This window comes from Antrostomus carolinensis, unplaced genomic scaffold (assembly GCF_000700745.2).
Source record: "Antrostomus carolinensis isolate BGI_N321 unplaced genomic scaffold, ASM70074v2 scaffold1133, whole genome shotgun sequence".
Lineage (NCBI taxonomy): Eukaryota > Metazoa > Chordata > Aves > Caprimulgiformes > Caprimulgidae > Antrostomus > Antrostomus carolinensis.
In genome coordinates this window covers 6,657-34,058 of record NW_010305617.1, presented here as the reverse complement: position 1 = coordinate 34,058, position 27,402 = coordinate 6,657, and the positions used below count along the sequence as shown (strand labels likewise).

The window sequence follows — 27,402 nt, the reverse complement described above, 5'->3', positions numbered from 1 at the left end:
TTTGTGAAGTATAAAAAATTAATCCCTTTTTATTAACAGAACTTGGAGAAAAAATCATGAAGTATCTTGAGGGACTTGAGTCCACCTCTGAGAATGCCAACAACTACTAGCACAGAACACATGTGTAAGTAACTAAAGACATGAGCAAACAGTGAAGAAAAAAAATAAAACAATGCCTTCCCCTTAAGAAAAAACACACTAAAGGATGTCAGCTAATTTTTTTTTTTTCTTGGTCTTTCACACTGCCTTACTGAATTGATTTCCTGTTGTGAATCCTGCAGATGTTGCTGAAGAGGTCCCAGCTGTGCTTTCCCAGACTGTATGCAATGCTCAAGCTCTGCAGTTTCTTGCTGGAGGCGACTCAGTTCCTCTTGAGCTTTGGTCAGTTCATCTTCATATGCTGAAATCTTTGATTCTTGGCTTGTTATTTCAGCCTTCAGCATGGCAATCTAAAGCAGGAACAAATATTTCAAAGCCAAATAAAAGACCCACCTCCAATCGCATCCAAATACTATCATTTATGACCAGAAGTAGTGAAAACCTCATAGCTACTGGAAAGATAGATCACACCTGAATGAAAGGTTAATTCCCTATTGGTCTCCGTAAGATCATAGTATTCTAGCTGTTTTTCTGACCAACACAGATATTTCTAATACTGAAAATATAATTTTAGATCTTAAAGAAATATAGCTTTATATTAGGAAAAAAAAAATCTACATAACCACAAGGTATTTTTTTTTAACTGCTAAGAAATCAGTGCCAGTAATTAGTGCTTCTAATTACACTTACATTGCATTATAATTTTGCATTATTTGTTTGCACTTCACTTTATTGGTATGCAAGTATATCTCAGTATATTTGTTGAAATAACGATACTAAATTAGCAGGTCACTGAAATAAGTGACATGTTTCCTGTTCTCTGCTGGTCACAAAATCTTGACACTCAAGATGTTTATTTGTTCAAGTTTTTTCTCCTGCCCCAACAACTGTAACACTGCAAGGCTGGGTGCTTCAGAACAAGGAGTTTACTCTTTCAAGGGCCTTAGCCACTAGACCTTACCAGATGGGCCTCCTCTGCACACTTCTGCCTGATATCATTAAGTTGCTCTTCCAACTTGGCCTTCTGCTCATCAAGATCATTAAGGATTTCCTGTGCTTCCTCCTTCTGAGCTTGCAGCTTTTGCAGATTACTGCTCTCCCGCTTTACTTCATCTTGTAGATCCTGTAATTAAACAGATTAGCTTTGCATTTGTTCCCTCTATCCTCCTAACCACTAAATTCCGCAGCAAAAAATGCAGTATTAACTCAGATTTCAAAGTATCAACAAATTCTCTTTCAAAGCATTTGTAACACGTCAGACAAGCAAGTACTCTCAAATTCTAATACATAAAAATAATCAGGCTATTTCTTTTTTCTTCAGTAAGAAAAAATTCACTGAAACATTGAAGACTGTGCATCAACAGAGATTAACTGTCTTACTCCCAGGGAGGTTAGGGTTTCATTTTGAATTTAGAAGTTGTCTTTATTCAGATTGCTACATTGTCTCTCTCTCCTATGTTTTAGCAATATATTTTACCGAGTTCCTTAATAATAGGATTTCATTCTGCTCCTTCCCTCTTCAAAAACACATAGCCAAAAATAGGAACTTGTTTTAGCAACATAGTAAAGGGCCAAACTAGTGCATTATTAACCCAAATGCACTCCCTTCTAGAACCTCCCTGATTATTTTGCAATAATCAGCCAAAAACTTATTTTCCATGTGACAGTACTAACAAGAAATGCACACTCCATACACAACAATGTGGTATCTTTTAATTTATGACTGGTAAGTATGTATCTTGTGTTCTATGTACATTAAATAGCATCCTATGATATTTAGTTTATTTCTGAGCAATAGGAATAGTTATACTTCAACAAACTGCAGAAATAACATTGAGAAAAGAGTCGAGAAAATACTTTAGGAAGAAGAAAGAATCATTAAATCAAGAGGAAGAGATAATACAGGGGGAACAGAAAGGATTAATACAAACCAAAAAAATAGTAGATGAAAACAGAAGATTACAGCCTTTCTGAGAAAATATGGTCATTGAAGGAAGAATCATGAACAATAGTAAAAAGGTAATAGAGATAAAAGAAAATTAAGGAGGATAAGAAAACAAGCTGATGTGAATTTCTGATTAGATCATACATTTGTGTGCTGCTCTCTGCTAAAATCCTGTTGTCCTTTTTTAGAGGTGTTTGGGGGTTTTTTTGTGAGGGACATGGCTTATCCACATGTGCTAACACCTCCAGATAATCAGGACAAAAAAGCCAGATAGAAATAGAAAGGCATATGGTGCAGCAGTCAGATGCTAGTGAAACAGATAACCTCAAGACAATGGGAAGACTACCTAAAGAAACAGCATAGATGCTTTTATGAAAACAAAACAAAAAAACCCAAAAAACCCCTCCAAAAACCCACTCCCCCACATACAAACCCAAACCAAACAACAGAAAACACCAAAAAACCCTACACAAAAACCCCAAATCACATTTGAAGCTCAGTAAAGGGTGTGACTGATGTGCAGCAGTCAGAGTAGGTGAATTCCTGGTTATTTCTAATCTGTGAAAGACAAATGAGCACATAGACAAGAAGCTCTTACAGCAGCTACTGACTTGGGATAATTGGGACACCCTTGATCCATTCATTTTTACATTGCTTTGAAAAGCAATGTACTCAACACAAGCAATGAGGGGAAAAATAACAGCTTAAAGAGATTTCAGTCTCCTTTCTCTGAAAGGAAGCAAGAATTCATATACACACAAGCTAAATATAGATCACCTCCACTCTTGCCACTGTTCCTTGAATCCCAGTCTGTCCTAGGCACAGCAGTAGAGAAGCACTGAAGAGACCTGACTAAGCCTGATGGCTCCCAGAAGAAAGAGATGGAAAAAAACCCAACCAAAACCCAAACACAAACATGTTCATATAACCACTCAAAAATTAAAGGTCAGAGTAGAGACAATACACAGAACTGGGGCTAAAACTCAAAAGATACATCTTCATGAAGTGAACCAGGCTCCAATTAAGCTTTGATTTCAAAGAACACCCTCAGTGCAGAAGAAGCATCTTAATGTTCAGCACTGAATGAGATTCTGTATGAAAACTATTAACATATCTGAGGTGGTACAAACTAGCATTTTTATGGTAATGGTAATCTTCGTATTAGATTTTCAATGATGCTCTCCATGCTAATGTAGTGTGGGACAAGGGAAGTCTAGAGATCTGTATTTCCACAGATAGACAACAGATTTAATAGCTTGCCAGTCTGTACTTCCCCAAATGATTCATATGCTAACAACTGTTAAGCCTCAAACAGCACAGAAAAGTTAAACTTCGCTGACATTTTAATTGGTGCACTGCAATAAATAAAGAACAGGGAAAATCCAGTGCTGAGTGGGATATTTGGAGCATAAAACTCTGTAAGAAAACTCAGGATAACAAGCAGATCAGAAGGCTAGAAGAGAAGGCCAGAAACATTCTGGACTACTGGGAAGGCCACAATTCCAAAATGCCTTTCACCTTTTTTCTTTTTCCCTCCCTCTCCTCTGAAGCAGCGTCTCACATGCACTTACATTTTCTTCCCAACTGATATAAACATTTTATACTCTGTTCAGAAGTTACAACATGCGTTTGTTCTAAAAACTTCTTTACAGGTTTCAGTGTCCGTTGAAAAACAAAACACAGACCTTTTGACTTCACATCAATAAAATTCTAGGGAATGGGTGGTAATTCTTAGGAAAGCCAAGAGACTCGCCACTTACTTCAAAGTCTTAGCAGGTAGACTGACAAACCATGCCCACACATGTGACATGCTAGATGGAAGATAAGAGTCTGTGAATGTGGCCAAAAGCCCATTGCTTGAGGCAGTGCCTGGCTGCTGAGGCACACAGTCCTTCAGCATCTGTGTCTGGAAGAGCAGACTGGTGATGGGAGAGCAAAGGGACAGTCAGGTAAAGGCACTTTCAGATGCCACCTGGTATGTGGTCAAAACTTAATGTTTTAGTTACACATTAACTCTGTAAAACAAAGTTCTCTATTGCCAAGAAGAATATTTCATATATGAGTTTATTAGTCCCATATTTGTAGGAAAATGCTAATCCAACCACAGAATAAGTTTAAGAAATGGTGCCTTAGAAGTTTCCCATCTTTGTTATTCTGCCCATAACTTTTCAAGAAAAAACACCCCTTAATCTTTGCTACTGAAGAGCTGATATTTAATAAGCACATTAAAACCCACCAGTACGCTATGTTTTCCCTCCAACTCTTCTTCTGTCTTTGCTTTTTAGTATCTATTTGCATAGTATATAAATTATTTTACAGAAGAAAAACTGTCATTCTTCTGCTCCTCCCATACAAGTTAGTCTGATCCATCACAGACCACGGCTGTATTGGAGATTTTGATTTGTGTCCATGGAAGTAATTCTGGTATCAGAAAACCTGGAGTGTGATGCCACAGAACCGGCTTGATGGTGGCAAATTAGAACACACTGGTTTTGCAAACCATCTTTAGAAATGTCACCATTAGAATAAAAACATAAGAAAAAAAGCATGATTTAAAGACATTCTTAGTCTGTCACCACTGTTCTCTGAAGTTTCCAGTAACATGCAGGTCCTCCAACACTCAGAAGCAAGAAAGGGACCAGACAGAAAGGGTCAGAGACAAAGGGCCACCAGCTTAAATAAATGCTGCAGCCATATCCTGTTTGATCCTGATGGTTTCTCATTTTCCTGACAAGCCAGTAACAGACTGGTCCTCCTCTGCAGACTGACAGAACTCTGTAACTCTGTATTTAACAAGGGATAAATAGCTTGTGCAATCACTAAGAGGTTAAGGACCCGAGACAGTTGCTTCCAACATTACTGCTCTGGATACAATGACTTAATTGATTCTGCAATGCTGCTGACTATCAAACACTAAATACATGCAGATGACACTAAAACCGTAACATTAGAGGTAAGGTTTTTATTTAGCTTTATATACCTTTCGTGCAAAGGCACCAGAGAACTCAGCCTTCATGTGAACACACACAGATTCCAGAACACACTAACAAAATCACCCTTTCTGCAAAGCCAGAAATACCCAGAATTTTTACCAGTGTGAAAAGGCAAACTGCAGAGTGGGGAGGGGAATGACTGCTGCATGCACGGACAGAATCACAGACATGGGCAACTTCAGTGTGCATTCCTGCAGCTGCTGAATCTGGCTGCCATTGTGACTAACAGGCCAGCATCTGATTATCTTCTGAAAGGTCAGACTATTAATTATCATCTAGGCTTTAAAGATATTAAATAGCCAAGCACAAAATTCACAACGGTTGTAACACATTTGCTCTTTTTCTCCCCAACACAAAATAAAATGCAGAAATCTTGCATTATTTGCTTTTAATCAAATAAAGATCATTTGAAATAATAAAGATTTCTAAAATCAATGTAGAAATAAATGTACATGATCACATATCATACTGAAGTTTTTTCTTAAAGCAGCAACTCCAGTTGCTTTTGCAGCTTAAAATTTAATTGAAATATTGCTTTGCAGCATTTCATTCAGGGCATGGCTAGACTGTTAGCACCCTGAACACCGATGCTGACTTTGTCATTTTTAATCCCTGTAAAACACTTGTAAAATTTAAATTTTCCAATATTCTGAAAATTCTATGTCATAATTTTAAATAAAAAAATCAAACATTATTTTTAAAATTCATTTATAATGGGCAAAATTAACTTGAGGCAACATTCCTCCCAAGCTAGTAATTACTGCGACTCTTAAGGAGCAACCCCATATAGAAGCCCTTTTAATTCAGCCACTTAAGTTTATTAATTTGCAGTGCTACAGGGTCTTCTTTAGTTTTAATTATACATTAGATAGCCTTGCTTAAGAAAACAAACAAACAAAACAACAAAAAAAGAAATCTATTCTTTCGTAGTATTTTTCATTTAAAACTCTATGTAGGCTACATGTCCTAGGAGCTCACACACTTATATAGATATACACATGTACACCAATCCACATTCATACAGAAAATACACTTCAAAGGACATCCTTTTCCTGAGCCACCAATCTTTCTCTTTTCACAGAGATGATCACATCACTGAATAAATTATGTGATCGAAAGGCTCAGTAATCCCACTGCCATTAAAGCACCAGTGGTACAATATCAGGTGTCTGAACAATAATTTTGTGTCTTATTTACCTGGACCTCACTTGTCCTCTGCTTGATGGTGTCTTCTTTCTCCTTCAGGTCTTGCTCTACATTATTCTTTTCCCTAGAAGACCAGCAAACAATGCAAGAATACTTAAGAACGTCAGCTACAGCAGGTACAGTTATCCAGCCCCCTAAGCCTGTATCTCTCTTTAAATACATAGTGAAACATTAAACACAAAAGTTGTAATGGATTTCTGCTTTTCAAATTATTTACAAGACAGAAGCCCACAGAAGTGTTCTGCATAAAAACCCCCTGTCTTTTCACCCAACTGCACTTCAGTGATAAGAATGGCTCAAAAATGGAAGGGGGCGGGAGGGAGAAATCAATGAAATACTGTCTCCAGTGATCTCACTGTTGCTATGGAGCACTAGTCTAATGAAAACTGCTGGGAAAAGTGGGAGGGATTGCATCAGATTCCATCTATTAACCCCTGCAAACACAGTAATCCCTATGCTAACAGCAGCTAGAAAACATTTCCAGCAGGCCAATCTAGCTGATTCACGAATTTTGCCCATCAGATTTTTGCTATATCTGTTGGTAAGCTCCGTCAGAAGAAGAAAGGTTGGCTTGCTGTAATCACTATGTGCTCAGAGACTCCATAGGTAGTTATTTGCTGTGTCACATCAAGTCTGTCTACAGACATTTATTCAAGTTTAAAAGTGACTGCTGATGACAGGGGAATTACCATCAATAAATTCTTGGCAGTCAGACATAACAATAGCTTTAAGAAAGGGAAAAAACAACATACAACTCTGAAGTGTTACTGTTTTAAAAAAATAATGTTTATCTCTAGACAGAATATGAAATCTCTTCTCCTTTCACAGATGCAGAAAAGCATTAAGCTTTAGTTTTAACTCTATCTTCTGTATACAGATATTTACTTCCATAAAGATTTCAAATCAGCACACACACATTAAAAGTTAGATTTTGAACAATAAATGTAATATTTCTAAATGAAATACCATAGAGAAAAACTATCAAATTATATTACTAATACATATTGAAATTAAGGTAACTTCATATTCTAATAGCAGCAGATTGTTAATCAATCTAAAACTATTAATCTTATTGTTTACTCTTAGTCTAATACAGAAGGAAGCATTTCTGTCTCCAAAGTAAAGCAGGTCTACTCAGTTCTCTTTACTCAAGCTGAGGAATTCTTGTTTATTGCTAAACCATGACAATGGAAAATAAAAAAAAATCCAGATGTTAGATCTTAAAGGAATGTTTGCTCTGAAAAATAATTACCATAGATTATGTTCTGCTATTATTTATCTCAGTATCTGATTACAGAGCAATTTGCTGATTGTCCCCCAAGGGAAGGTTTACATGGAAGGAAAAGGAAAGATGTGGAAAGAAGGACTCTGAAGAACAAGGCTAGTTATTTATTGAAGTGTGAACCTTCAAGTTTCATAAAATTCCTCACTCTCCATTCATCAGAAAAAAGCGTCATGGAAATTGTAAGCAAGTCTTTACCATTTCCATCAAAGCCATAGCACACTCCTCTAGCTCAATAAACTAGTATTTGTAGCACAGTTGTACTGAGGTATTTAAAGCACTGCAACACAGAGCTGAAAAAAGTTTTGTTGGTTTTGCCTTCTGTAACTTCCCATGAACAAAGGCTCTACAATCTTAGTAAAACACTTCCATGGATCTAAACACAAGCCAGGCTGAAAAATACCTTTCAAGCCCTCAGACATGCATCAAGTACAGCTAATAGGCATATTATTCCTGATTGAAGATAAAAGAGAATAATTGACTAGGTAAACAAACACTTGTTATTTTTCCTGCTCAGGTATGAAAACTGAGCAGGAAATAGAAATGCAAGCAGCTGTGTATGCTTTAATATACAGCCTCTCCACATTACTGTCACAGATACATCTCAGAGACTGTCAGAGATGAAGATCACTCTTACTTCAACAGAAGTCAGGCACCTAAACCTTGCAATCTGGACCAGCACAGCAAGCAACAGGATACAATACCCACTCGCAGGCAGTTTACACTGGCTAAATCACAACACAAACAATGAATTGGAAACAATCAAGTGAAAGAAGTATTGTCAGGCAGAACAAAAAAGCTTAGGCAGTCTCAGGCAAAGCAAAACAAGCCGAGTGTATAGAGTCTACACATAACACATCCCTTCCTCCTCCCCAGTAATGTGTCTTTGTTTCAAAAAAGAATAAAAAAAGAAAAAGAAAAAAAAAAAGAGACAACACAGACCTACTTAATTCACTAATTCTTCTGAATGCCTCCATTTCTTTTACAAACTATCTGGTATGCCCCTGTAGGAATGCTCAGCAACTGAAAGAACCAAAAACAAGTAACAGAATTGATTTATTGGATATGACAGATTTCCTGGATCACAAAGTGCCTTACCATATCAGCACTTGGGGTGGCAGAGGGAAGAATAACCCAAACCCAACTGTGGTCTTGCCAATCAAGTACACTTGCAACCAATTCAAGTCAATTTATGAAAGCAATACATTTTCCCTATATATTTTAATAGTCCTGTCAGGAGAACCTCATATCAAAGAAATTAAACACAATGACTAAAAACAATCCCAAAATTAATAAATGGTTTCTCCAATGCAGGTACTTCATTATTTACAATCAAATAATGCCAGTAAATTCCTAAGTTTTATACTAATTTGTGAATGGAGTAATTTTTAAATGGGAGCCAGCAGATTGCAAATATTTTTGATATCTGACAACTAAGGAGTCCCCATGTCAGCAGAGGCATTTTAGCCAAATATGAAACAACTCTGGCTGGGCTCCTTGATGGCCAACGCTTGGAACCACCTGAGTTACAAAAGCAAAAAATCACAGTTCTTTTCCATAAGTGACAGATGACCAGAGCTAGTAGCATCGTCTACACTCACAGTGGTCCAGCGTTTCTTATTTTCACATGCATTTGTAATTTTGGGAATTCCTAGTGTAGTAATACTTCAGTTCAGCAATGCTCGAAAAAACGTCCAGAGTTCACCTAGTTTCTTCTCCCCTTTGTTCCCCCCAACCTTTTCAGCTGCAACAGCTCAACTAGTTCCAAACCAGTGATTAGAAGAAATAATCTAGCCTTCGTGAAAATTCTTACCATTGCTTTGCTAAGAAGCTGTAGATCTCCGAACTTTGAAACAAAAGCTTGATGCAAGTGTCTGGCATGGAGAGGTTGCCCTGTTTTTCTGGGGACATTTCGCTGTTTCCTTACTTTTGAGAGACAATTTACCAGTTCTATGGTCCTTTTAACCTGATTTATACTCAAGACAATATAACTGTTGCTGTCCCACGTGTACACACTTACACAGAGTAAGATTTACTCTAAGCTAAACTCTACTACTTAACATGCCTAGAGAGGAATGTTGTATTAGTAAAGCTTGAAGAAATTCACAGAATCACGTAGAATGGTTTGGGTTAAAAGGGACCTGTAAAGATCATCTGGTCCACCTACCCTTTCCCAAGGCATGGACATCTTTCATAATTCCACTAACGTGTGGGCTGTCACTAGCTCTGAATGCACAAAAGCAAGGCAGGGTTTTCTGGGGAAGAAAAAGGTTTCACGGCTCAAAAAAGACTATTAAGAACATCTGGTCTAACCTCCCACCATACTGATCAAAAAAGCTTCAAATAGCTTTCTAAAAATATAGTGCAACTGAAACAGAACTTACAGGCAGCAGTGCTGACAGGCTCAAAGTGATGCGGGCTCCACAACGTCCCCAGACAAATCATTCCCCTCACCAGAGGGGTTCTGCATTTTATTCTTCATCTGATCTTCAACCTCCACCTTCCTGACATTGTTTTTATTGAATTAGATTAAAAAGCTATTGGCTACCAGAAATCTTTCCCACACAAACTGTTGAGCCACAAACACATCACCTCTGTATTTGTTGCTCAGTGTCTCAAAAAAGCTGTGTTTTCCAGACATTGTCATTCTTTTCAGGCATTTCCTCTGCTGCCTTTTTTTTTTTTTAAATGCAGTTCAAAAATAGATTCAATTTCTATTACTAGGTCTCAGAAATGCAGCTCTCATGGATACTTCTCAATGGAATCATGGACTAGAATTATTACATATAGAGTTCAACAGCTGAACGCTGTATCTTGTTTAATAATGAACAAAAATAAGTTAAGTTTAAATTACATTTTTATATGATAACTATCAAGATTGAAAGTGTACTTCATCAGTTATAAAAGAAATGTGGATTTGCCAAAGATGAAAAAAAAAGTTTCCTACATTTTCCATAAAGATTAATCTGTTGCCCAGCATTGCTACCTGTGCTTAGGGAAGGTACAGAAAAGTAACATTTACTCTGCTACCAAAATAACTCTTCTACAGTGGCTAAAGGATTTCCAAGTAATCAAAAAATTAATTTTCTTGAAATTAAAAAAAAAAAAATTACTTGAGCCACAATTCACTGTAGAACATTGAGAGTTTCCTAGTCATTCTCAGTGCAACCACATAAACCTCTTATTACTGTACTTCAGTCTGACAATATAGGCTTAAGCCTCTGATTGTTAATCCAGTTCTGTTCTGAACCTCTAAATCATAATTCCCCCTTTCTAAAAATAAATACATACTAATAGTTGACCCTACTGTACCTTCAGCAATCTAGTATCATTCAAATATGTCTTAAATAATTGTCCAACTAAATTTGCCACTGAAGAAACAGAAGCAATGACTTTCCAAAGGCCATAGTTCCTTCATTCCTCACAGCAGGAAAAGAAAACAAGTTATAAGCAGACCTACTTGCATGTTAGGTTGCAAGTCCACCTACGTAAACTCAACTTCATCTAAAAATTCATGTTAGTGAACAATTTATCTCCCTCCAAGATATTAACAGCAAATATACAGTCATAAATCATATTTCAGGTTAATAAATGGGAGAGTCCAAAATTGGAATTCATACAAAGAACTAAAGAACAACAGAGGAAGGCAGATGAGAGAGAAGTCAGGAGGCAGTGGGAGTAATAAAAGGGAGAATATGCAGCTGAAGCGAAAAACATTTATGTATTTAGGAAACAGACTGTGCTTTGACACATTGCCAAATTAAATCATTCCTGCAATCAACATGAGTTAGACAGGCAGATTGCACCATGACAAAGTACTCTCACTTATAAAATAGTAGAATTAACTGTTCTTAATATAACTTTCAGTAGATTTATGATAGTGCCAAAAAAAAAAAAAAATCACTGAAAAAAAAGTATCTGCTGTTCTGAGAATATGACAAAGACTATACAACATATATGAACTTGGTTTTCTTAGTCGCTTTAAGTCATGTTCTTAGTTACCTTAGAAATAATTAATGGAATTCAAGGGTCTGCAGACCTGAACTGTAAACAGTTTTTCTCAGTGCAACAGTTTATTTTGCTCAACAGAAGAAAAGCATGTCCATCTTTACCACCATCAAAACCCTAGAAGAGGTCCATATAGAAACTGTGATCTTCCCACTCTCTACCCAATATACTTCTTGACCTTTCCCAATCTTACTTCCTTACTACCACTAGAAAAAAGTCCTTAAAGTTCCCTCTACATATCAAAGACAACTAATACCAATTTATATCATGGTTTCAGCATCCTAAAGATCTGTTCCATTCTCATCTGCCAATAAAGACGAACAAGAGAGAATATTTCCATCTCAGGATGCTAACATATGCAGCTCTCTGAAACATACCCAGAAGGCATGACAGACAGATCTTTCCCAGTCTGGCTGTTATTAAATGCACTCATCTGAGTGAATAAAGAGTAGAAGTGTTAAATGGTATTACAGACATACCAATAATTTATTTTAGCAAAGCAGACTATTACCAGCTGGTTTGCTCTTATGCATTCAATCGTTGTTTTTTAAAGAATAGTAAATAGCACAACTGAATCTAATGTAACTATGACTGTTCCTCTGTTACCTACCTCTGCAGGTCTACTATTTCATTGTTTAACGTATCAAGTTCTTTAATTGCAGAAAAATCTGCTACAGAATTCGGTCCTTGAGTACTCTGAAAGATAAAATATAAATACTGTTAGTTTACAGTTTATGCTGTCCAACAACTATATTCACTTTTTGTGACAGCATGAGCCGTCCTCCTATAACAACTGTTGGTAGCATTGCATTTCAAATCTTTGATCTCAAAAAAACCAAAGCAGTCCAGATGCTATATTAACAGAATACAACATACATCCAATGCATCTAGTAATTCAAACAGAGTTCATCTCCTGTAAACTCTTGAAGACATATTCGACAAAAGCACAGGATATCCTGATCATCCAAAAAAACAAAATCTAGTTCTGAGATTTATCTTACAGTTAACGTTTAGCTGGCTTCCTAGCATTCACTTAAGACTGGTTTACTTTGTTTACTGCTTTTATATTTACATTTCTTCACCTTGGTGATCCTCCTGTTGCAGAGTACAGACCTTTGCAATGCTTTAAGTGATATCGAGCTAGCTTAACGTGAACCTCCAGAGTACTGAATTAAACTTTGATAATAAAGTCATAGGTAATTTACACCCATAAGTTCCCATTCACTTCGTCTTTATAATAAGACGACAACTGTAATACAATTTGTTTCAAAAAACCCATAAATGACTAGAGAACAAATGCTGAAGACACAAATTAGCAAATACTGTAATTGTTCTACTGTGCCTTATGACAACATGAACATGCTTAGGAAGCCGTAGTCACTGTAACTATCTTCTATAAATACATCAATTTCTTCAAGCCTCAAATAATGTCATCCAGGACAAATATAAAGTTCAGAGGAAAAGTAGTACATATAATTAAAAAAGGCAAATCATTCCTCCCAAATAACACAGAAGTCTTTAAATGCTGAAGTTTCTCTAAAGATACATCAAGATGCTATTAACTACATGTTTATTCAAGCTTATACTCTGGGGGGAAAACAAACAAACAAACCAACCCAAAAACAAAACAACCCAAGAGCCATGAAAAGATCTCAACAGTAAATCTGAGCACACTGACAGAGAATGTTATTCAGCAGAACTATAAGTTATTCATGCATATTTTATTAGAGCAAATGGCATGGACTGAGAATTAAAAAACCCAAACATACAGCTATTCTTAAACTGGTTAGTGTACAGCTCCTCGAATTGGCTAAATAGCTATGAAGTTCAATCCTGTTCTAAAGGAATTACACAGGATTTTTCCTGAGTTGCTCATGGTGTTCCAACAAGGAAGTTTTTACTTCTCCTAGGACAGGGACAGAAGGAAAACATGGAGCTATTAGCTACAAGTACAAACTCTTTCCAGGTCTCCTTCTCCCATCATTTAAAGAAATTCTACACACTAAACACCAGCAGCAAACTTGGAATAAAGTGTAGTTCAATCTTATTTTCAATTGTTCAGGAGAACTGGTGCAAGAGAGGAACATAAAAGCCAACATTTTTAGCTTCAATACACAGTTAAAAAAGACAAAAGTTAGAACTATTTGCTTCCATTTACTCCACTGCAACATGCATGCAAACAATGCTTGGAGTTTTTAACTCAAAGTAGGAATAAAAGTAAATTTCTGTCAAAATTCTTTAAGAGGAGCTTGCATGCAAGTATACACTTTATGGCTGGCAATGCAAGTGCAATTTGGTGACTAGAAACAGTTCTAGGTAAAGCAACACAGCAACAAGCACTGCTGCTGAGACTGCTGCTGTGTCCCATTCACGGGATCTGCACTCAGGCCTCGAAACCGAAATAAAAGTTACACTACTGTGGTGATAAAATTCTGTAAGGAAACCAAACGTTAGAAAACAGCAATATACATTCATATGCATTCTGAACATCCACCAAGAAGGATCACAAGTTAACTTTCCCTTCTTTTTTTATAATGGATTACCATTATACTTACTGACATTTCTGCTACTACCTGTATATTAGTCAATGAAGTCTAAGATTTGGAGATTTTTGTTTAGGTTTTTCAGTTTTGTGTTCGTTTTTTTTTAATAATGTAAGCCACGTCACTTCAAGAAAAGCAGCAAAAAGCCTATTTCTGCCTACTGCTCTTATCCTTTGGGTTCAAGCCTTGAGCAACAGTCTTGGACAAACATGTTATTTCGTATCAACAAGACATCTGTTTTGAAAAAGCTCAAAATGAGCTAAAGGTTCAGCTCAGTCTAATAAAACAAATTCTTGGTAAGGATTTACAGAGCTAACTAAAAACTCTTACCTTCTTTCATTCACAGTATTCTTACTCTTGTTTATGTTAGTAAAGCAAAAAAAAAAAACAACAAAAAAACCACACTGATGTCTGAGAGTTCTATAGAAACAGTTTAAACACACAGAACAGCAGTAACCAACACTGATCTCATCTAATGTGTTCTCATCACTATATTTCTGCAATATAATCAGTAAAACCATTGGTAATAGTCCTAATGATAACTCAACTATCATACTGGGTTACTACTCTGTCACCACTTCCCCAGCAATTTCAACAGGATATGACACAGCATTTTCTTTTAAGTTTAAGCAGCACATACTGCCAACAAGTAACAGCCACAGAGGTCTCAGTTCAAGGAAGAACCTTGGGGTTCCTCCAGGTGAACAATGGAAATCAGCAATAATTTGAGATCGTGACATACTGTGACACTTCAGAGAAGTGCTGTGCTGTTTCAATGATTATGTAAGAGTCTTGGATGTTCATTATTAAACCAACAGACAGTAAATATTAGAAAAGCAAAGATTCTCTAACCTTGAGAAAGCAGAGTTAACAAACTGACAGAATAATAAGGATGAAAAGCAGAGTGGTGCAGAATGGAAAAAACAGTCCAAACTAGAAAAGAGACATAGAAAGGAAAGCAAACATACAAAAAAGATTAGTAGAGTTGCAAATAAAGCAATTACTTTTTAAAAACAGAATGTAAAAAGAAATTAGATATCAGTTACAGAAACTCAAAAGTGCCAAATTTTGAGTTTCATTTTTTCAGCTGTGAATTTTTCATTCTGTTTAAGAAAACTGTAGAATTAGATCAATGTTTTGCACAACCAAGAAAAGGTAACCCACATCAGACTTCGTGATGCATAAAACAACTAAGAATTTGTGATGACATCTACCATTCTGATAGATACAACTTGAACTGCTGAGGTATAAGCCTACTGCTGGACTAAGACAGATGACGATCAATGGCCTATGAAGACATTTAAACTATCTGTGAAGTATAAAATGGAGGACCATTTACTTCTAAAATTTAAGTATAAAATTTTAAACTTTATTTAGTCCACATTGTTTCCAGACTTCTTCAAAAAGAAATGTAAAAAAAGGTAATTGTGAACACATTAGGAGAAAAACATTGAATTTGCATGTTCTTTCAAATGCAAACTAAAATTTCTTTAGACAGGTAGTAGAAAGACTACTCTTTCAAAATAGAAAATAATGCTTTCTCAACATAAGATCTCTCTGCTTGGTTGGCAGGCATAATAAATGACAGCTTCATTTTGAAACATGAATGGAACAGTGTTTTGTCAATTCTTTGCACTTAAGATTTGTTTTCTTCCCAATAGTATGATAAATTTAAGGTATGCCAGTACTTGAGGTGTTTCTTGCATAGCCTTTGAAACTAACATTCTTTGTTTGAATGTCAAAAATGCCAAACTCCTCCTTACCTTCTGTAAGCCAACACCCCTGTCTGAAGGTGGAATCATCTCTGGAGTCAGAGCCTGAGGTGGATCAATGCCCTTTGTTAACTTCTGATTAATTAAATAGAAAGCCAAAGCAAATTGTTCCTTTGAAAGCTTTCCGCAGTCCTTTGTGTCACAAAGAGCCCTGTTCAGAGATTTACATGAAATAAATCAAATCCTAGTTTCTGTAAGTATAGCCTTTTTTAAATGACAGCAAATACAATTCCGCAGTCCTTTGTGTCACAAAGAGCCCTGTACAGAGATTTACATGAAATAAATCAAATCCTCATTTCTGTAAGCACAGCTTTGTTTATTGTATTTGCTGTCATTTAAAAATGTGAAAATTGCTAGTATATATCTCCTCTTCTAAAAAACCATAACGTAGAAGTAAAGCATGGTAAGAAATAGGAAACATTAGTCAGACATATACAACCAACTTTCTCTTTGCATGAAGTCCACAGCTTTGTTATACTAATTCCTGATGTGGTGAAAGGCACAGTCAGGGCTATGAGTCACTAACACCACCTAGGTATCTGTAACCAAAGTTTCTTCTAAATTAAAGAAATTTTCACAGCCAACAGAAGTCTATCTAATTTTCCTAAATCTCCTAAATTAGAGGTTATGTTAACAATACCACAAAAAAAAAAAAATTCCTATCAGAGTGCCCTGGAATAGCTTACAGTGGGGAAACAATTAAAAAAGCAGTGGGTGTCACTACTAGCTGTAATGAAAGACAAATAAATTGCACAATTAAATGGGCTATAAGTTTCACATTCTAAGAATTTTACACAGAGAATTCTCATTACCAGTGTAGGGATACTATCTGTGTTTAGATACACAGCAACACGATGATGTTTTAAATACAGGGGTTTAGCTGAAGTTCAGTATTTGTCTGTAATGATCTGTGTTCAGGTGCTTTCACCCTTCCTCTCCTATGAGATGATACAAAGCATAAACCTGTTTTCCCCTCATTTCTGTCCAAAAGTAGAAGCAAGTAAGTTACCACTGCTTATACAGAGGCCATGCTATTATATACCAAAATCAACTTTCACTTTCCAGAAATGTCAACATAGCACTTTTCATGAGAAGTGCTAGGAAGGAGTGAGAACCATGCAGTCATCTAAACAGTTTTCATGGAAAAAAAAAATCCCTACCAGATATGTGCAAGAAGAGCAGAAGGCAGTCCCGTCTTCAAGAATAGTTCTCTGGCTTCCACACCTGACACAAACCCATCCATGTCCTTGTCAGTTTTCACAAAGATCTCATCATACTTAATTTTGTCTGCAGGCGATACAACCCACTGATAGGGGGTGGGGACAGAAGGGGAAAAGAAAACACAACAAAAACAAAAACCACAATACTAAGACACAGGCTGTTCTGTTTTCAGATAGTTACTTTCAGAGTTACATAATTCAACAACTACAGCACAAATTTTAAAAGTTATATAGGTGCCTAGTTCAGGAACCAATTTTATCCTCCAAAATAGAGATGCACAGAGATCCACAAGCAGCTCCAAAAGTAGAAGCAAAGTATTTATATCAGTGAAGCACCAAGGCTGGCTGACACTGCTGTGCATCTCTGTCTACATATTAAAAGTATTCCCTGGAGCGCAGATCTCCTCCCGGCATGGGGCTGTGCCCTCATCACTGTGGTCAGTCACTGTCCTTCTTACTGTCTGGCTCCATCAATTTTATTCCTCCTTACCCAGCTGGAGAGCTTTAGCTGGAGGGACTGAAAAACTGATCAAGCCCAGACTGTTAACAGTTGACACATTCTAAATTGTAGAATTTACCTCTGATCAAGGTAAAACAGGGAATTAGAGACACGTCTCTTGATTCAACAGTTTTTCCAAACACTAAGCTACTCTAGAGATTTTTTTTTTTGAAGTGAAAATGCCTTCAGGTGCATGCTTGTGGATTCTAATTAATTTCAGCGTACAAGGACACTTAGATGAATCCCAAAAGGTGCTGTACACAAAACATACACTAAAGCACTCATTCAGAATGCCCTTGTTTTGTAATACACACAGCAAGACTCACCAAGTAAACTGCCAGATGAAAATCCTGGCGCCTCCAGAATTAAAATATCAGTTTCTTACCGATAACGCAAATATAGGTACCCAAATGTCCAAGCAGTATCTTATGCATTAGGTACTACAGTTCTTACCTTAGATCCCCTTCTCAATTTTTTCTTATTTGAATAGAATAAGTAAATTATAATCTACTTGGAAAGACTTTTTCCCAAATTCTGCATTCTGAATTTTCTGAATTTGCATGCGGAATTTTCCCAAATTCTGCATTCTGACCAGGATTAAATAAGATGCTTGTAGGGGGTGAAAAGTATTAAGTTTCTTAATAATCACATTTGAAACACCAAATCTCATGTGTTTAGTTGGATGTGCCAGACTTTTTGTCTCCTTTTCCCATTGCTTGCATTTATCTATTCTATCTTCATTAATATCTTCTTCAAGTTGCAGGCGTGTGTGCGCATACAACTGCAGACACATGCCTGCCACAATCTGTTTTATGAACTTGTCCACATTCAAAGCAGTCTTCAGCCAGAAGATTTACATTCTGAAGATATGTACCTGGACTACATTTTTAAACTGTTTTCTTAATATTCTGACCTTTGGGTAGAGCTTAATGCCTTGCAATAATTTATCTTCAAAAATATCTTCAAAATCTTTACTAAATAGTGTTGTTATCCAACTGTTTATATCTGAAAACATCTAGAAAATCAGAAGACAAATTTCGTATCTCTCCACCTGGTCTTCTCATTAGCCTCCTCAAATTCATCAACCAATCAACAGGACAAGAAGAAACTAAAAACCTGTGTCAAGACTCTTCATACAGGCAATCTCCAAAGCACAGCATTAAGAGCAGAAATCTTCTAACCCCAAGTAACTTCAGAACTATACCTGTGTTAATGGTGTTTTGGCAGCTAAAATGCCTACAGGTGGCAAGGACTGATGAGACTCTTTGGTAGATGATGAAGATGGAATTAATGGCATTGCTCCTGGAACACTAATAGGTTTTCTCTTGGATGGTGGCACCAAAGCTGCAGGCAAGGACATTGGCACTGGTTCTTTCTCCAAAGCACAATACACCAAAAACATGGCCTGAACAAGAAAACAAGGTGTGTGAATGTAAACATGTAAGAAATAAGTATATATACAGAAATTAAAGAATTAGTTAAGAAATAACTTTGTAGCATTTTTTCATGTTTCTCCTTTACAAATCCCCTCAACTGAATAGCAGCTTATTGCCTTCTGACCTGTGTTTATCATTACTACTTTCTTTTGAGGTTCAGTGCTTAGCAAATGAAGTTCAGTATCTTTTAGAACATTAAAATGATTCTCCTAAGTATTACCAAGCTTGTACCACCACTTGTGGAATTTTATATGAGAGAATACTTTAAACACTTAATGTATTCACTGTTTTTCCAGGAGTTGCTCCACTTAGTGACTATTCTTTCTTTTGTTGGGGTGGTACATTTTAATCATTTTTTGACTGTTGTTCAAGATACAAAACTGCATCTTAAATAAATGTTATACTTCACAGATTTTCAATTTAAGTCTAACATTTGCCTAGGGCATATCAGTCTTCTGATCTCAAAGCTAGAAGTCTGAAGAATTACAGCATAAACACAGGAAATCAAGTATAACAACAGTTAACTATCAGGGTCTTAAAGGAACTGGTTTCAGAAGAAACTAAAGCACATAGGTGCCTGAAGATGACGAGAACAATATTCAAGAATGCAATTTTTACACTTGTATGCTTTCTCAAAAACATATGTGACAGCAGAAAAAGGTAAATTCATCATATTTACATTAAAAAACACAAAGCAAGTTTTAACATTGTCCATAATGTCAATTCTTGGCAATTAAACAGGTATTCTTAACTTTCTTTTTATTTTATTTTTTAATTTTGACTCTGAAAGGATGAGCAATAGTTTAGTTTGTAGAAATTAAAATTAGAGGCTGGCTTTAGCCTCATCTGAGGACAGAAAGGTCACATTACTTTTTCAAGATTCTTGTAATGCAGAATGCAGTTAAGATATTTTGTCAGCTTTTCCAAACCTTGTTTGGAAGGTTTGATACTTCTCTGCATAAAATGAAACCCTCTCCTTCAAAGTGAATAATCCCTTCCCCTCCAACTTATTTACATGCAAAAACAATGTGAAAGTTTTGAGGAAAAGCTGATGCATGGTTGCTATCACATTCAGGACTTAGAGGGTCTTCAAAAGTAAGAGCCTCCCACTCCCTTCTCACTTGCCATCTCTTGCGGCCAGTGAAATTTACTTACCACTTCTTACATTATTTCATCAGTTCTGGCATTAATAGTGTTAAAATTCTAACTTGTGATGAACTTTTGAAGAATTTATAAATTTCCTTAAAATTTTCCTCAAAGGTATCTTGGGGCATTCAAGTACTAGAAACAGTGAGGATTAAGAGAAAACTTACTCAGTCAAAACACTCGGTCTCTCATGGGACAGCAGGTATAAGTTTTTAATGGCTCATTTAGCCGACGAAGAAAGTTATTACTGTGTAATGAGAGACATGCAATAAACTGACAGAAACATCAACTACTACTAAAACTTGATTAAGGTCTCTGAATAAAGGTAATAAATGAACCACACAGACAGTCAAAAATTAATACACAACACATCTATTTTGAACCTCTGCCATTAGGTTTCCAAACTCCCCAAGAGGCAGAAGATACTTACAACTGCAAACTCATCTCGATCCAACATTCCATCACGGTCAATATCACTCAATTCCCACACCTACCAAGAAAAAGCAGAATACAGAGATGTTTGCCTAATCTGCAGAAGTTTTCTATTTAAAACCTCATTAAAAACAGATGTGAGAAGAGCCTAACCTCCATCGTATCCTAAATTCTATCAAGATTAACAGCATCAGTTTTCAGCAAGCAACATCCATTCATACAAACCATCCAAAAGAAGAGAGATTGTTAAGCTGGAGACAGAGCACGCTAATGGCACTCTGCCCTAAATCATGTGTTAAAAAGTATGTGTTCCTGATCCACTGTGGTAAGAGGTGACATCAAAACACCAAAAGAAGTTGGTTGGGGGTTTTTTTGTTTGTTTTTTTAATAGTTACACACGTGTGGCTACCCCATAAGGTAGTACTTAATAGTTAGGCTTATTATTACAAATCTTCACTCTGAAAAACTGATATTGCTGAGTGTAGCACAGTTATTATTTGTGAATTAACAATTAAGTAGAAAGATATTCTTACTCGTCCTAAGATATCCACTGGCAGTTTTGAGTTAAGGAGTACAGGTTTCACCTTATCACCTGACAACAGTCCATTCACAGGATTCAGGCTGTCAAAAATAGCATCATACTTGGCCTTGTCTTCCAGCTGCAGGAGCACAAGAAGAATATTACCTATGGAAACAGTCACACTCATAGCCTAAGAAACAGTAGGTCTTACAAAAGTATTAACTTTTTTATTTAAGTTACAGTTGGAAACACACACATTGCCATTCCTGATGCTTAAAAGAAAACATGAAAAATATATTATTTCTAAGTTAACTAGAGACTCAGTCAGTACCCAGTGAGATTTATTCTTCAATTATTTTCATGGCTTCAGGTCACTATTTCCAATAAATCAAATTTCTAAACACAAAGAGATTTCCCAAGGGACAAGTGTTTTTATCAAATTAGGTCAATTACAGATTTGACATGAATAGTAATTTATCATCCTTTATAGCTACCAGTAGCATTATATTTTTCTCAGATTTACAATTTCTTGCAGACTACATCATAGTTATAGGTAATAGCCTGATCTTTAATTTACCTTAACAGCCCATGGTACATCACTTGATGCTGTTCCACTAAGCAGCAAAGGACTACTAGTATCAGTCTAAAGAAAAACAGGAAAAGAAAACACTTTAAAAGAGAGATGGTTCTGACCTTGCAAACCCACTCCCTTATTTGAGAAGGTGCTCCTCCTCAAAGCCAGAACTGCATTGTAGTCACTCCTATCTTAGTTAGGGATACCAAAACTTAAAGTAAGAATTTTAAAATGTTGCTTCCATTAAGGATAATAATAATAGAACCATCCATATTCAAATTATACACTATTTTATATTCAAATACCCATTAGAACATGTAGCACCTTACTCTTATTCCACACTGCCTTATTTTCCCCTATTGTAGGGCCCTATTTCTCTACAGCATCACTTTCAGAAGTGTTTGGTATTCATACCAAACCTTCCTAATTGTTCACAAAACAAAAGCAGTTAAAAGCAGTTCTTATTAATGAGTTGATATGTTCAATTAAAAAAAGAAATCTTACAAATCTTGGTGGAGGAACAGGCAAATTAAGACTACTCAAGGAAACATCCAATCCATTCTGTGCGCATGCTACAAGTCGTAAAGCCACAAAAAATTCCTACAGGAAAAATGAGATTTTAAAGGATTTATTATATTAAAATATTCAAATTTCAGGAGAATTTAGAGCTTTTCTAGTATTGCTATATATACAGAGTTGCAAATGGCTTCAAAGGGGGTCAAAGTGATAGAAAATAGCAGTCAGCAACTACTGATTTCCTCTAGTGAGGCAAGCTCCAGGTATTTAGTAGCTTCCTGGCTAGTGTAGTCAGTTCTCAGCACTCAGTCCTATGAGTGCTGGAAATTTAAAGTAGCAGTTACAGCTGTTTATCTTGGAGGAAGTGAATTCATCCCAAAGGTGGCAGCTGATGAAGGGGGAGGAAAGAAAAGTACAGCACGTGATAAAAATTAAACAAAAGAAGTTTGGGGGGAAAAAAAAAAAAGTTGTTTGGTAGATGCTACAAGCTCCCCCCTTTCCTACCATGGGATGAAGCAGCTGGCTCTGCATAGGCTGTTATTTAAGTAACTATACGTCAAACCAAACAGCAACACACATGAGAGTTTTTCAGTAGCACCAGTGATAGATAAGTCTGGTTGCCACATCGCTCATTGCTACAACTTTGGAAGAACAATTGCAAACAGAATGTACTAATGTCAAGTCCACTAAAATGAGACAAATAAGAATTTTGAAGATTTTATGGGAATTTTCATTTTTGCTTTAATTTTCCTCCAAGATTAACAGGAAATGTCACCTTTGTAGAAAATACAGTAAATTAACCCTTAAATTACTTCTCAGTATTTTGTATTGCACAGCTACATAGCAGCTCATTTTATGACCGGAAGAAAAATTGATGAGGTAACTGAAGACTGCTTAATTTATTGCAGCTTACACTAAAGTGGGAAGTACATCTCTAATTCCAATTAGAAAAAAAAAATGAAAAAAGCAGTTAGAAAACCTGCTTTCCTGAACCAGAAATCTTAATTTTTTATCTTATTTCAAAGTTTGCTAATGGTTAGAGTAACATCATATATCATATAAATAATCATACCTGTTTGTTCAGGATACCTTTGCCATCAGTATCAGCTAAGTCCCAAATCTAAAACATAAAAATAATAGACAGAGCGTTCCACAGCACTGAAAAGAAACTGGCAAGTTTTCATTCCACTTCATAATGCATTCCTGGATGAAAGTTCAGGTCTTAACTTTCATGATAGCACTTATTTGTGGTGAGAAATTTAAATACTGTTTAATTTCCACCACAAGCTACATACATAGTAGAATAAGCAAGGATGCTGAAGTTGGAAACTATCAGATAACACAACTGAAAACACATTAGAGAAGATCATGCATCCTGTAGTACCACTGAGTATTTTCATTTACACAGGATACTAACTGAAGCAAGAGACAGGATAACTAAATAAATGTCATTAAATACCTTTCCAAGGACCAAATCAGTCAATCCAGACTTTTTCAAGAAAACAGCTGCATCAGAAGCTAACACTCTTCCAGCATTAGCAGAGTCAACCTGGGGGGAGAAGAAAAAAAAAAAAGTCTCACATGATAAACTAGCTTTTGAAATGATGCAATCTCTTTATACAGGCTCCCAAAAAGCTAGCAAAGAAGAATGCTCAGGTTAACATAGTCACTTTGAGAACCACCTTCAGACTTAAAAAAAAAGAAAAACTCCCTTTCATCAAAAATCGTGTTACATTAGAATCAAGACATTGTGAACTAGCAGTTCCAAGCTTAATATTAATAGGCAGGCTTTGGAAGTTGGTATCTTAAGCTAACACTGCCAAATTTAAGATATACTATGCATATATATCTAAGCATCTTTCACGTTCTATTATGTTTTATAACGTTCCAGAAAAATACGCTGTTATCTGTCTGTACACAACTAAGACAGAGGGAGATAAGAATTTTGCCTAGATGACCTGATTTGGGGAAGAAGCAAGGAAGGTAACTCAGGTCTCCCAAGTCACAAGCTGGCACCCCAACACAAGCTTACTCTTATAGGTCATCAATGAAGATTTAGATTAATTCCACTTAAAAACTGAGGAAAAAACACTAATACATATGCAAACAATCAAATGTCCACTGCTGTTAGTTTCTAACCATTGACTGTGCCTGGATTTCACGGTCTTCAGTAGTAAGTTGAAAGTACAAAGGCCCAAGAATTTCTCAAGTTAGATAGGGCAGCTTGTTCATATTAGCCCATCGTTTAAACCCGTCTAATTAGCCCTTCATAATCACAGGATTTACGTCTTGATGCCTGCAAAAGGCATTTCATTTTTAAGGACAGAAAAGTCCCAGAGTTTGATTATATTTAATTGTCCAGCTCTGAATTAATTACCATTACTGTCTGAAAAAGAAGGCTCTGCTTGAAGATACCTTTACCACCCTGGAAGAGGGAAATGCTTACTCCCTAAAGTGAAATTATTTACACAATGAAAACGTTGGTGATAGTTTTGGCAGAATATCAACCAGTGGGCATTTCTTCCTGGATCAATAATGACATCATTAAACTAGATCATTATTCAAGTTCCTAAGTGAGAACAGTACCTCAGCTATACCTCCAAGTGGAAGAAGCAAGCAGTAAAACTTACATCAGCTACAAGGACAAGGGAAATAGAGGAAAAGCTGCAAGTGTTTGAGACCCTAAAGCAAAAGGGTGCCTGAAAAGAACACAGTATGGAGAAGGGCATCTTCAGTCAATTCAACTGTCAGGCTTACCACATCGTAGAGATAGCTGTACAGGTCCTACAAGATCTATAGATTAAATAATATATTACATTTTATAGATAAAAATTATACAATATTATCTTCAAAAGCAGAGTCTTCCCATCTGTGGTCAGCTGAGATGCCCTGAAACTCAGAAGAATTTGCAACACGATAAACATTTCAAAGGACAGGAAAGGGGCAACAGAGGTCACTCACTTTCCACACTTCCTGGAAAGAAAGAGACAGAGAACCAAAACTGAAATCGTACAGACGAGTGAGCACGCATGGAAAACTGAAGTACATGCACAGAAAGAATAACTTGATACTTGCACTAGATATTCCCAGTACCCTCTTTTGAAGATCAGTGCTTCTGAGTCCTTGCTGAACACCGAGTCATCACAGCACTCTTTGAAATAGCCTGAGAATACCTAGTGAAAACCAGTGCTTCATATAGAACAGAAAGTTTGTGAATATACAGCAAAACACCCGATGATGATGCACTGCATCATTTACAGTCTCATAGCTTTGTGTTTAAACAAAGATTATATTCAATATTTTGTTTGGAACCTAAGACCAACCTTCAAAGTTCACCGGTGCAGCACACACAAGGTGCTCCAGGCAAACAGCTCCCAAAGATGGGCTTAGAACTAGCTAGTGAAAGACTGTGGAGAATTTATCATTTGGAAAGCATGCTGCAGCAGATGAAGGTGGCCTGTGGACACTTCTGCTTCTAAAAGTGAACAAAAAACTCAAAGATTTATTTAACTTGAAAGCAAAAACATATTTTGTTTTCAACATAACTAATATGATTTTAATTAGGAGAGGTTGTTTCCTATAATTGAGGATTCCCTGGTCAGGGCAATAAAATTACAGTCACGACAGCCTTGTAGTTGGCCTGCTCCTCAGATTCTTAAAACATCTAATTCAGTCTCTATGGGACAGGCTGTTCATATTGTAGGCAAAAAGTTACCAAGACCCTGCATCAAACCCCCTTTTCAGTTAGTGGAGTCCATCTTGCACGTAAGCACAGTAATGCTGGCATCCACTCAGAAAACCTCCAGCCTCAGACTTTTCTACTCTTTTGGGAAAGTCACAAAGCAACACAGTATCAGCTGTGTTTATTTTTTATCATTTCCCCCCCTCCAACCCAGAGGAAGGTGACTTTAAGGGATTTAACCAGGATTCTTATTTAACCCAATATGGATATGGTTCCTTTTTGTGCAAATAATTACCTAAATTTTAGTAACTGTTTTTTTGTAAAGGGCTGATTTCAATTTCTTTACAAATTACTGAGTCTTGCATTCCGAGACTGGGGTACTTACTAAGCATCAAAATAAATACTTCAACTCAGGATTCACCAATAATTCATCATGATTAAGTAATTTCCTACTACTTTATCACACACATTTACATTTATCCTTTAACCTCACCTTGTTTAGAGAGTCAGTCTAGAAAAGGTTAAACAGAAAAACTTTTATTTGAAGTAAAAGTGTCCCTATTGAAAGGTTAAGACTTCAATTGCATTCTAAGTACAAAGCCCAGGATTTATACTCATTTCACAACACACGTTATGCAAGTTGAATTACTTAACGTCTGTGATAGAACTGGAAGTGTACTAAGCATCAGAGCTATTTCAGGTAATTAATTTAGTCTCAGTTTGCAATGCTCAGAAGTGCTTCTGGTATGGAAGAATAAAAACGTGCTCTACCAGCACCATAGGACAAAGTGGGAAAAAAAGCTGTATTTATTGGAATTAAGACACCTTATTTTTGCTGGGCCTAAATATAAAAGACAGGGATAAATAAAATTTATATTATTGGATTTTATTTTTACATTATAAAGTAAAAAAATGTTTATCTGTTGAATGAACCCGCAAGATCTATATGCGTTTTTTTGGCATTCAGTGGCTTTTCACCCAAATTTCACTCCTTACAGCATCCTGTAAGAACCCCTGAGGATATCCTAGAGAGATTCAAGTTCTACATAACACTAACTGCACTACAACACAAGAAATCAAATTTCAGTTGTAAAAAGGAACAAAGAACATATCCATACAGCATTTTGCAGGAATTTACTCCATCCAAAGAGGTAACAGTATGTTATAACTAACGTGATGTATGTCATACATACCTGGCAGTCCCCTGGCAAATTAAATAAGTTTTCTTACAATCAATATTAAATTTATACCAATACAGCTCAAGACCTAAGTGTTAGTTACTATAAAATTATATTTAAAAGCAGAATAATTTTCCTTGAACTTTTATTGTTTACACACTGTTGGCCATGATGAAGTCCATAGCAAAAAAATATTTTTCTTTTCAATACAAAAGGAAGTTTGTTCTCCCAACAAGCACATACATACCTGTCGATAGAATTTCTCATACACAGGATTTGCACTCGATAGCTGTAAAAGAGAGAGACGAGATAAAATTAACCCTAAAGATCCATACTTCAATTTCCCTCTCG

The 27,402-nt window shown here is 36.3% G+C and overlaps 1 protein-coding gene across 1 annotated transcript; it reads right to left on the bottom strand.

The window, feature by feature from the left end:
* Positions 1-251: 251 nt before the first annotated feature.
* Positions 252-27,402, bottom strand: EPS15 (epidermal growth factor receptor pathway substrate 15; the record flags this gene model as incomplete). The annotated part of the gene is made up of 14 exons (XM_010164824.1): positions 252-449; positions 1,061-1,222; positions 6,235-6,307; positions 12,144-12,229; positions 15,840-15,999; positions 17,009-17,154; positions 18,772-18,972; positions 20,580-20,639; positions 21,115-21,240; positions 21,679-21,744; positions 22,180-22,275; positions 23,264-23,311; positions 23,651-23,740; positions 27,299-27,402. Coding segments are annotated over 14 exons (1,616 nt in total), but the record flags the coding sequence as incomplete, so codon positions are not given.